The 11,111-nt window shown below is 47.8% G+C and overlaps 1 protein-coding gene across 1 annotated transcript in view; it reads right to left on the reverse strand.

Moving 5' to 3' along the window:
- LOC144943873 (uncharacterized) overlaps positions 1-10,822 on the reverse strand; it is an 89,959-nt gene extending 79,137 nt beyond the window's left edge. Inside the window, exon 1 of the mRNA XM_078871709.1 lies at positions 10,711-10,822. Coding sequence (XP_078727835.1) covers positions 10,711-10,822 — 112 coding nt within the window. The remainder of the gene's footprint in view (positions 1-10,710) is intronic.
- Between the last annotated feature and the right edge of the window lie 289 nt (positions 10,823-11,111).

Raw genomic sequence — 11,111 nt, forward strand, 5'->3', positions numbered from 1 at the left:
CTACGTCGCCTTGTATACAGGAGGTCGTGGGTTCGATCCAGACTCTGACACCTGCTGTATATTTGGAGTTTGCATGTTCTCCTTGTGGTCGCGTGGAACTTTTTTTTCTCCGGGTCCTGCGAATTTTGACTCCACATTTAGAACCATGCGTTTTGAGTATTTTGTCTGCTATAAATTTCCAACGTGATAAGCCACTTGGTTGAGCTATTATTTGCGACTGGCAGGTCGCTTCTGAAAAATAGCTGAATATCTCATTCGGCCTTACCTGGTAAAATAAAAAGAAGTTTTAGCAAACAAAGCACGCGTTTAGAGAGAGAGAGAGAAAAAAAGCCAGTAATAAAGCAAATCGAAATAAGGGCAAAACCCAAGTATGTCCCGCGAGAAATGGAAAATATATTTTGCTCAGGTTTCCCGGTTCACAGAGCACTGTGCTAACGGCTGCACCACCGCTGCACCCCTTTGAACGTTTACAGCGCCTGAATTCGCCTGCATCTCAAGACACTGTGCGAGAAGAAAGACATCGCATTACCATTGGGAACTGTGAGGGGCGGGAGATGAGGGATTCTTTTTTTAAGCAAAGGGAGGAATTGGGGAGAGGAGGGAACGGTGGAATGAGGAATTCTGGACTGAATAGGATGTTTATTATTATTATTATTAAGAAACGACTTGAACAGAGGGATGGAGTCAGCTTTAATAGATCCAAGGATAAAGGCCTTTTATATGTAATATTTCACGTATTGTAAAGCTCCCTTTAAAGCTGGTCATATATCATGCCACTTTTGAGCGAAATCAACAGCAGTTGTCCTGTGTCTAACACTGGCCCCTGCCATCGCAATGTGGAATTTTAACCCCCCCCCCCCCCCCCACGAACCGCCAATGGATATCAACGCTGCCCCATGACCAATACAGAGATTCTATGAACATATTTAAATCACGTATGTTACGGCTCGCGATTATATAATATAGCCCGTCGCAACAATAGCATGTGCAAGCTCACTGTCATCCCACTTGCCGCTTGTTCGACCGCAACTTGACCAACCCCGGTGCTCGGTGCAGGATTGGCAAAGGAGGGTCCCAGGCCTGGTTCAGATATCCCTCGCCGCCACTGACGGTATCCGTGACTGGGAATGGCACTCAGATCACCGCGTACGCGGCAAAGTGCAACAACGATCGCGTTTCCGCTTCAACCTCTCGTTCACACGCGCGCACAGAAGGAATGCCTCATGCTGGTGTTCTTCATTGCAAGGCCCGCGGGCCACTGGCAGTCCCTGTTGGCCTTTAGCGCGGCTCCAGACAATACACAAATGGTGAAAACACAACCACATCATCATCACCGCGCTGCTGTCAAACCCCCAATGGTTTCAAACGTGTGGCGGTGCTCGCGCTGGTGATGTCTTGAAAATTAGCGAAGAACGCTGATCTAGACTATGTTGCGCAACGAAGCTTTATTATTTCTAGATTTGAAGCTTTCGTGACTGCAAGGATTCATATTCTTAGGTTTTTTCGGTAAAGTCACGTAGGTAAAACATTAAAATTAATAAAAGTAAAATAAAAATAAAATAAAAAATCACGACGTTTCGGTGGCAACACAAGCTTCCGTCTTCAGGTGGAACCGTCACAGCACGATAGCTGAAGACGGAAGCTTGTGTTGCCTCCGAAACGTCGTGATTTTTTATTTAATTTTTATTTAACTTTAATTAATTTAAATTTTTTACCTACGTGACTATACCGAAAAAACCTAAGAATATGAAGCTTTATTATGTCAGCCGTGACTGGGCCAATAATAAAACATCATCTAGCAAGAGATCATCACGGCCAACGCCACATCGTCACTTTTCTCCGTCCTCCAGTGCCCACGTTTGTTACACATTCAACATCTGAACGCCGTTTGCTTTGTTTCGGAGTCATTTCCAGAGGACGATCAAACTGTCTTGTGGTTTCGGGAGGGCGTGCTGAATAATGGAGTCAAAAGGTCATCACAGCCATTGGTGCCACTAAACCTTTCCATCACTTCCTTCCTTCTGCCAGATCCCAAAGCTTTAGCACAACTGATACCCATACTCCCCGAGGCAATCTCACAATCTCCCCACATCTGGCTCTAGGCTTTTCTCGCCTTGGTCACCAACTCCTGGGTGTCCACACTATGATGCCTGTCACGGTATGCTGCCCTCTTTCCATCCTGCACGTCTGTCCAACTCATTCAAACCTCTACACCCCCCCCCCCTGCCACATTCTCCCCTCTATCCTGTTCGATTCAGGCCTTCCAAATTGCGTAACTTTTTTTGAAACGAAACTTTTTGCCGACAAAGCCTCCACGTATTATTACTTGTTTTTCTTCTGCAAGCGGGCCAACATTCACAGGCCCAATACACGCAGTAGGGTCGCACTGTGAAGCTCACGGCCAAAGCGTCGCTTGGCAGCATCGCGGCTGCGAAATTTGATGGCACATTTGCAGGGCCGCGAGCATTTTCAGCACACGGCGTCTGGCCAAACATTCTTTATTAAACCGTCGCACGTTTAAATTGCCACTGCGCTGCCTCTGCATGGACAAGCATCCAATACACCTTACGAATGCCTTTTCACCTCCAGGGTTGGATTAGGGGGGAGGGGCTCAGTCTTTAGAGACTATTGACACACGTTGTGCTCCGTATCGATTAATGGCTTTCGATCGCTGTCTGTCTACATATACCGGAGGGGTTTATTTATTTATTCGCATTCGGCATTGTGTGGGATGCACAATGAGTTATGGGGCATGTCCCCGTTTGTATTGGATGTATTAGCCTACTTCATTTGTTGGCTCTGGCGCTGGGTGAAATTCATACACTGGAAGTTGCTGTGGCTCGAATTTTATTTGGAGCATTCAGCAGCTCGGGATGCTGCCGTGAGAGGGATGGTTTCGCACGCTGAGACTTTCAATCCAGAGGTCGCCTGTTCGTTGCTCCCCCGCACGGGAGTTGAAACAACGGACACCTTTATTAAGCAAGCCCCCGACATCTGTCCACACGGCAGAATAAATGTGTCGATCAGCAGGTCGCGTGCGGTGTATGGGTGCTTACCACCTCTCCCAAGACTTCCGCGCCACGGCAGAAGGTTGCGAGTTGAAATCCCAGTTGGGGATCAACTCAGCGCGTCAATCCTTTGAGGTCGATAAAACGGGTACCGCTTTGTTCATCATTCCGTGCATCTGCGTAGAAAGAAGCTCTCTCTAGAATGTGCCGTTAAACATCGACGGATGCTAGCGGGCAATTTTCTGGTCTATGAAGCTAAACTTGTGCTCGTGAAGCCAAAGCCAAAGGGACCGCAAGTTAGGTTAATGTTATTTTTAAGTATTTAGCCGATTGTTTTTTTTTGTTTCGTTTAAAGAGCATCCGTTATATACCAGTGCTTCACTTGTATGGACAATATTGGGTGGAAAAAAACCTGAACGTTTTGGCGACGCTTTGATTTTACCTTTACGAGTTTAGTCGCGTGGCTCATGGAACATTGCGTTGGTTTCTTTTACCGAATTCGAAAAATATGGTTCATCTTGTTATTTTGGTTACCGACCTCTGAAACTAAAAAGTTAACTATAAAACTAAACTATTTCTTATTTTACCAGGTAAGGCCCACTGAACTCTTTCTCAGAAGCGATCTGGCCGCAAATGACAGCTTAGTGAAGTGGCTTATCATCACGTGGACATTTATAGCGGCCAAATACTCTAACCTAAGGGAAGCCCCACTGAGTCTCAAGACTTGTTTCATTCGGGTCCTGCAAATTGGAATGTTTGGCCAATCCCACGAACGTGTGTGTGTCTGTGGCTTCATATGGAGAACACTGGCAAAATACCACGCATCTCATGGGGCTAACACTGAAAAGCTCCACACAGATTAAAAAATAAATCCCTTTGCTATGCTGCCATCTGCTGGCTTAGCTTTGCAGCTCAAGACTGCAACACCTGGTGCTTTCCATGCGGTCTCACACACAAAGGTGCAAACGCGGGCCTCAAACCCGCCCTTCGCCTCCAAGATCACGTGTTTTCAGGGTGGTCTGGCGGTAATCTTCATAACACACACACACAAAAATGAAGAAAGAAGGCGCACCTCAAGACTTATTAACGGATAATTTGGATGGATGACACTGGTTAGAGGGGAAAAGACTCCCGGTGAGAGGGGTCGCAATTTCAAATTCCCGTCAGCTCTCGACTTAGGCTAACATCCCTTCAGGCTTAATAAAATGAATACCACTTTTGCGGGAGGTGTAAAAAAAAATATGTGTGGGTGCAGAATAGAGGAGCGTCTGCAATGGGGACTGCCGAGTTTCCAAACGCTGGTTCACGAATCGCCAACGCAGAGGCGAACAACTCCATTGCTCATCTTCTTGGTTCTTTCGGTAAAGTCACGTAGAATGGAAATAATAAAATAATAAAATAAAACATAATAAAATCATTCTCACGACGTTTCGGCCACAACGCAAGCAGCCGTCCTCAGGTGAAGAACAGGTCTGTCGAGAAGACAGAGTCTGAACGTTGTGGCCGAAACGTCGTGAGAATAATTTTATAATGTTTTATTTTATTATTTTATTATTTCCATTCTACGTGACTTTACCGAAAGAACCAAGAAGATGAATCCCTGCAGTCACGAAAGCTTTAAATCGAAACTTCATTGCTCGTTTGCGTTGAGACGCCGTCGACTTGACGAATGCACAACGTCCACAAGACATTCAGTGTCACGTAAATACAGGCACCGCAACGATCACTGCTGGATAACGTATGCACGTTATCAGGGACGTAACGGTGCGTAACATTGATGGATTATATTCTTGGTTCTTTCGTTAAAGTCACGTAGAAGGGAAATAATAAAATAATATAAATATAAAACAATTAAATACATTTCTCACGACGTTTCGACTGCAACACAAGCAATCATCATCAGGTGTGAAATCCACACCTGGATTTCACACCTGATGATGATGATTGCTTGTGTTGCAGGAATGTATATTTATTTAATTAATTGTATTATTTCCAGATTTGAAGCTTTCGTGACTGCAATGATTCATATTCTCAGGTTTTTTCGGTAAAGTCACGTAGGTAAAACATTAAAAGTAATGAAAGTAAAATAAAACAAAACAAAAATAAAAATAAAATTCACGACGTTTCGGAGGCAACACAAGTCTCCGTCATCAGGTGGGACCGTCACAGCCAGATTAGCTGCATCAAGTGATGCAGCTAATCTGGCTGTGACGGTCCCACCTGATGACGGAGACTTGTGTTGCCTCCGAAACGTCGTGAATTTTATTTTTATTTTTGTTTTGTTTTATTTTACTTTCATTACTTTTAATGTTTTACCTACGTGACTTTACCGAAAAAACCTGAGAATATGTATTATTTCCCTTCTACGTGACTTTACCGAAAGAACCAAGAACATGAATCCCTGCAGTCACGAAAGCTTTACATCAAAATTGATGGATTAACTTAAACTTAACTATTTTTTTAACTAAACTATATATCAATGTTTTACTTACCAGGTGAGACCCGCTGGGTTGTGTCGCTCTTTTTCAGAAGTGACCTGGCCACAAATGACAGCTCGACGAAGTGGCTCATCACCACGCGGAGATGCAGAGCAGCCGGATGCTCCAAACGCGTGATGTTGACTCTAAACGTGGAGGGGAAAAATCGGTGCATCCGGAGAAACATCCACGCGACGACGGGGGAGAACATGTAAACTCACAAATATACAGACGTCAGAGTAGGGATCGAATCCACGACCTCCTGTGCACCAGGCGAGGTATTTAACATCTCATACATTAAGTAACGTCACAATGTGTGTATGTGCGAATGTATTTTGCACTTCTTTTGCACCATACGTAGCCAACGGTGCTAATCTGAGTTGCAGTTGAAGGACAACAACTAAACACTAAAGCTCCCGATACACGCATTCAATCGCAAGCATAAGAATCAACGTGTCTTAATTTGTATATTTTGTACGTGTTATGTTACTGCAACCCACTCACTCCGGGCTGCCAGGTTCATAGCACAGCATGCTAACCACCACACTACCCACTCCCCGCACGACATTACCGCTCCCCGAAGCCTGAACAGACTGTTGGGGCAAGTGCTGTTAGCGAGCATCTATGAAGGCCGGTGGGGGGGTAGGTGGCCAGCACCACGCCCGGGCGCTTTTGTCTTCCCAGTGGCAATATTTGCACCATTTGAAGCTGAGTCGACCTAGGGGAGGCCCAGGACCGGTTCAGATAATCGTCACTGATTTTGCCCGTGATCGGGAATCGAACTCGGGGGGCCGAGGTTCATAGCGCAGCGCGCTAAAACGTTGCACTACCGCTCCCCAGCACACACATGCGCGGGCGCACGCACACACGTGATCACGTTCACTTTCAGCAATCGCGTTCATACGCAGTGTTTATGTTGACAATTCGCCTGCTCTCCACGACTTATTAAATTCCGCGGTGAGGCACAAATCGATTCGCGATACGAAAGAGAAAACGCACTGCGAGCGCATTAACGAGCCGCTCTCGCAGGCAAATATCAGGGTCCTAAATGCGCGCGCCGCGTGTCATTTTCAGTGAAGCATTCATCAGGGAAATCCCCTTTCAATTGATTTCTCGCTTGTCTATTTTTTAAATATAATTATAGAAAATATTCACGTATAAAGAGGCCAACCCCCCCCCCACACACTTTTGAGACGCGTTTCTTTTTTGCTTCATTAGAGACCTGGGTAAATTAATGGTTAAAGGTCAAGGTGCAGCCCTGCAATTGCTCATTCGAGCCACTGCTGGCAGGAGGGCTTCCAGGAAGCTCGGGAAAACACCTCTAGAGGAGCGTCCTTCACGAAATCTCCCGCGACGGGGGCACCGATAAGACATCATCAGTGTGAGGGCCGCCACACATCTGAAACCATTGGAGTTTGACAGCAACACGATGATGATGGGGTGGTGTTCTCACATGTTGTGTATTGTCGGGGGCCGCACGTCATGGGCCCCACTAAAGGTGATCGGGGGGGGGGGGGGCGCCGCTGAACCAAAGGTCGCCTTGCAATGAAGAACGGCGCTTTAGATAATTCGTTTGTGGCCTGTTCGTCCATGTTGGCCAGACGTTTCAAATAATGAGTGGGAGTACCACACTACTTTACCCCACCACACACGACCTTCCGCCCAACCAACTCCCGCTGGGATAATGAATGTGGCTGGGTGGGTGGGTGGGGGGGGGCGTGGATTTTGAGATACTTTCCCATTGCTTCCACTGCCCCTCCATGTGATGGAATCGGCGACCTCAGGATTGCACGTCCACGTGTGCGACGCGGTATTACGTCATGGCAGAATCTCAAATATGCACATTTATATGCATATTGCTCACTTGCGTTTCTGCATTCAATATTTTGCCCGTAGAAACAACTGCAATGACGGCAAGGATTTCATCGAGATTTAAATTGTTAGGAATCACCCAGCGCTGATGGACAAATTCGATTTCATCGAGTTAAGTTCCAGAGTTCTGTTCGTAAGTCGATTTGTTAATACGTCCAACTTTACTCCTGTCGATTGCCAACGTGTTGTACGGCGTGTACACTAAATACGGGGAATGGATTTAAAAGTTGTATGATCTCCCATAGATGTAGATGCCACTGGTTCTTCACGTTCTGCAGATGTAGATGCCACTGGTTCTTCACGTTCTGCAGATGTAGATGCCACTGGTTCTTCACGTTTTGCAGATGTGGATGCCACCGCCGCCGTCTATTTCGTGGCCATTGAACTAACGACTCTCGGTCCGAACAGGCAACTGGACATACGGACAGGTTTGTTCGTATCTCTGAAAGTTCGTAAGTCGAATGTACGCAAGTAGAGGAGTCCATGTATTGAGAGAGAAAAATGTGAAGATGTAAACGGATTAAATTTTTGTGACAAAGAATACACTGCCAAGTGTAACACGCTGAGATCTGAGGAAATGTAGTCACCGCTTCTTCACGTTGGTGAAGTAGCTCACACACCGATTGCTGCGATAAGTGTTCGCCGTCATGGCTCCGTCAGGTGTTCACTTGGCAAGGTGCGTTGGCGAGACTACGAGGGTGTTAACAGTGAGTGTTGAGAAGCGTGGCCCTCAAAATCGCAGCCGCGTAAAAAACAGAATTTGCAACGTATTCATTCTCCTTTCACGAAACCAAAAGCAAAAACCCACCCGGACGGAAATAAAATAAAATTCAACCCAACATGACTGAAGTCGTGGCGAAACATTACCTTCGCTGCGCCCAATTATTGCGCTCACGTTCAAAAAAGGAGGAATGTTGAGTGCAAGCGCACGCCAATTGGCATTGGTTGGCTACGTGCGGTACGAAAGAAGTTCAACATACACACACGCACGCACGTTCGTATTGGCTCACCTCGCTTCGATAAGCAGACGGGGGGACACTTTCCGGCGACCTTTCCCACCCATCACCTTCGATCAGCTCGCATAAATAATAAATAAAGAGAACGCACACATCTTCACACACGCGCGCACGCTCGCACGCACGCATGCACACAAAGACAAAGACCCCCCCCCCCGCAGGCGGCTGCCCCCCCCCCCAATTATCCCGCATGGGCCACTGGGCTCCAGATCTGTTCGTCAAGCATCTTCAGCGCGATGCCCCGGGAGACCTTTTTATTTTATTTTACCAGGTAAAGCCCACTGAGCTATATACAGCTATTTTTTTCAGAAGAGACCTGCCGATCACAAACGACAGCTTTAACGAAGTGGCTTATCACCTGGTGGAAATGTACAGCAGCCAAAATAATCCAAACGCGTGCTTCTAAATGTGGAGAAAGGTCCACGGGGAGACAGACACGCAAACTCGAAATATACAGCAGCAGGCGTCAGGGTCGGGATCGAACCCACGAACCTCCTGCACACCAGGCGAGGTAGTTAACATCTCGCCGCCGTGTTGATGTTGCTCTTGCGCAACTGCACCAGGTATTCCGTTTAGGCTGAGCAGACCTACGACTTTCAACTCCACAGGTCGCCGGGTTCGATCTCTACCCACCCAGCAGCAGTTGGTCGTTCGGAAGATCGCCCGCGGTGGGGTCAAGTGTCGGTATTCCCACTCGTAGTTATTAAAGATGTTTGGCCAGAATGGAAGAGTAGGCCAAATACGTCTTCGTAGGCCCCTCCACCAGCGGCGACGAGAGCATAACATTGCTGGGTTTGCACCTTTAGGGGCCGCCCATAAATGACGTCACGCGATTTTGGACGATTTTTGACCCCCCCCCCCCCCGCTTGTCACACGGCGTCACAAAAAGTCAGACCCCCCCCCCCTCAAATATGACGTCACGAAGCTCTGCCCCCCCCCCCCCCCAAAAACCATATTTCCATTTTGAAAAGAAAACATGCTTCAAATTGCTCCCCCTTGTCACACATCATCACAAATGTCTGACCCCCCCCTCCCTACGTGCGTGACGTCATTTATGGACGGCCCCTTATACCCTTTAAGTAGACCCAGCAGAGACCCAGACCAGGACTTGAACCCAGATTACCGGGATTGTAGTGCAGAGTGGGACCCGCCACACTGCGCCCTCGGTACCAAAACAAGAGAAGCAACTCGGTGCTCAGCCCAGCAAACAACAGAGGACCCACCACGTTGTTGTTTACCAGCATGGCACACAACAGGAGGTGTGTGGCCAGCAGCATGCATGGCCACCTGTGCCTCCCCACCGCTAATGTGCACACACCAGACCAGGCATGTACTCATTTAAGGCTCAGTCGACCTGGGGGAGGCTCAGGACCGGTTTAGACATGCTCCACTGTTATCGATCGTGAGCGCGGGTTGAACTCGGGGTCGATGGGTTCGTAGCGCGGTGCGCTCACCACTGCTCTACCGCGTGCGAACAAAAACGCAACAACGCATGTAACTCTAGATTTGAAGCTTTCGTGACTGCAAGGATTCATACTCTTAGTTTTTTCGGTAAAGTCACGTAGGTAAAAAAATGAAATTAAAATTATTTTTTATTAATTTATTTTTATAAATTTTGAATTTCATTTTTTACCTACGTGACTTTAACCGAAAAAACCACGAGTATGAACGCATGTAACAAAAAACAAAATATCAGCCTCCGCGCGGTATTTTTTTTTTCTGCCTACATCACTTAAAAGTGCATCGGGTACCGAGCCAAATGTTCAAAGATCATAAACGAGACATTATGGGGGCAATTTAGAAGTGTGCACAGCCGCAGCACGCGAGCAGAGAACCCTGCCGGCGCGGGGCCAGGCGCGATATATTTCATTGTCGCCCTAACTCGCCGTTTTATTCAAATTATCTCCGCTCTTCATCCCTGATTTTTCGCCCACTGCGGTGGGATTGCCCTTTAGGGAGCGATGCCGTATCAACGTTGATTGAGCTCTCGTGTGCGTAATCTGCGGCGCACGCCTCGAGAAATACGTTTGATTTTTTACCTGTTCAGTACAACAAAAAAGTGCTCCGTCTCTCCCGTTTAAAGACATGCGCTGCCTCTGGCGTGACAGTTGCATCATCGTCATCGTCACAATTACAGCATCGTGAGTTTCAGTGCGCAGGCATCTGCGCTGTCGAAGAATGCGCCAAACCTTTTGGAGGTCGCCGCGTTCTCTACCCCGCACACACCTCGACTCGCACCTCCAACTCTCAAACATCTCACCTCGAATCCACCGTCATCGCATGCCGAGCCTTGCTACATCCGTGCCTTGGTCACATGCCGACTGGACTACCGGCAACCGTGCGCCTTCCTCTCTCCTGCGGCCTCTGCCAAAGCCTCATCTCCAAGCTCCGAAAAGCCGCCGCCGCGCGGTTTTTGCCCCACACCGGCGAGTGAGATCGAATCGCCCATCGCTCCGAATCCAATCGTGGCTCCATTTCCAACGTTCCCCTCCACGGGCTCGCCCCTCCAAACCGCTCTACTCTCTGCTTCAGCAAACTACGGCTTTGTATCAAAGCATCACAGCCCGTGCTGTCGACTGCCCCTTCTATTGTTCAAGTGCAGACTCAAGACGCTTCTTTGTATACTCTGCCCACGACTGACTATCCTTCTCCATGGCCTTGTCTCGCCGGTGCCAGAGCAGAGAACGCCAAATGGCGAACAGAACAAGGGCAATGCCACTATCTCAACGCGTCGAGGT

Source organism: Lampetra fluviatilis, chromosome 33, assembly GCF_964198595.1.
Source record: "Lampetra fluviatilis chromosome 33, kcLamFluv1.1, whole genome shotgun sequence".
In the NCBI taxonomy this organism is placed as follows: domain Eukaryota; kingdom Metazoa; phylum Chordata; class Hyperoartia; order Petromyzontiformes; family Petromyzontidae; genus Lampetra; species Lampetra fluviatilis.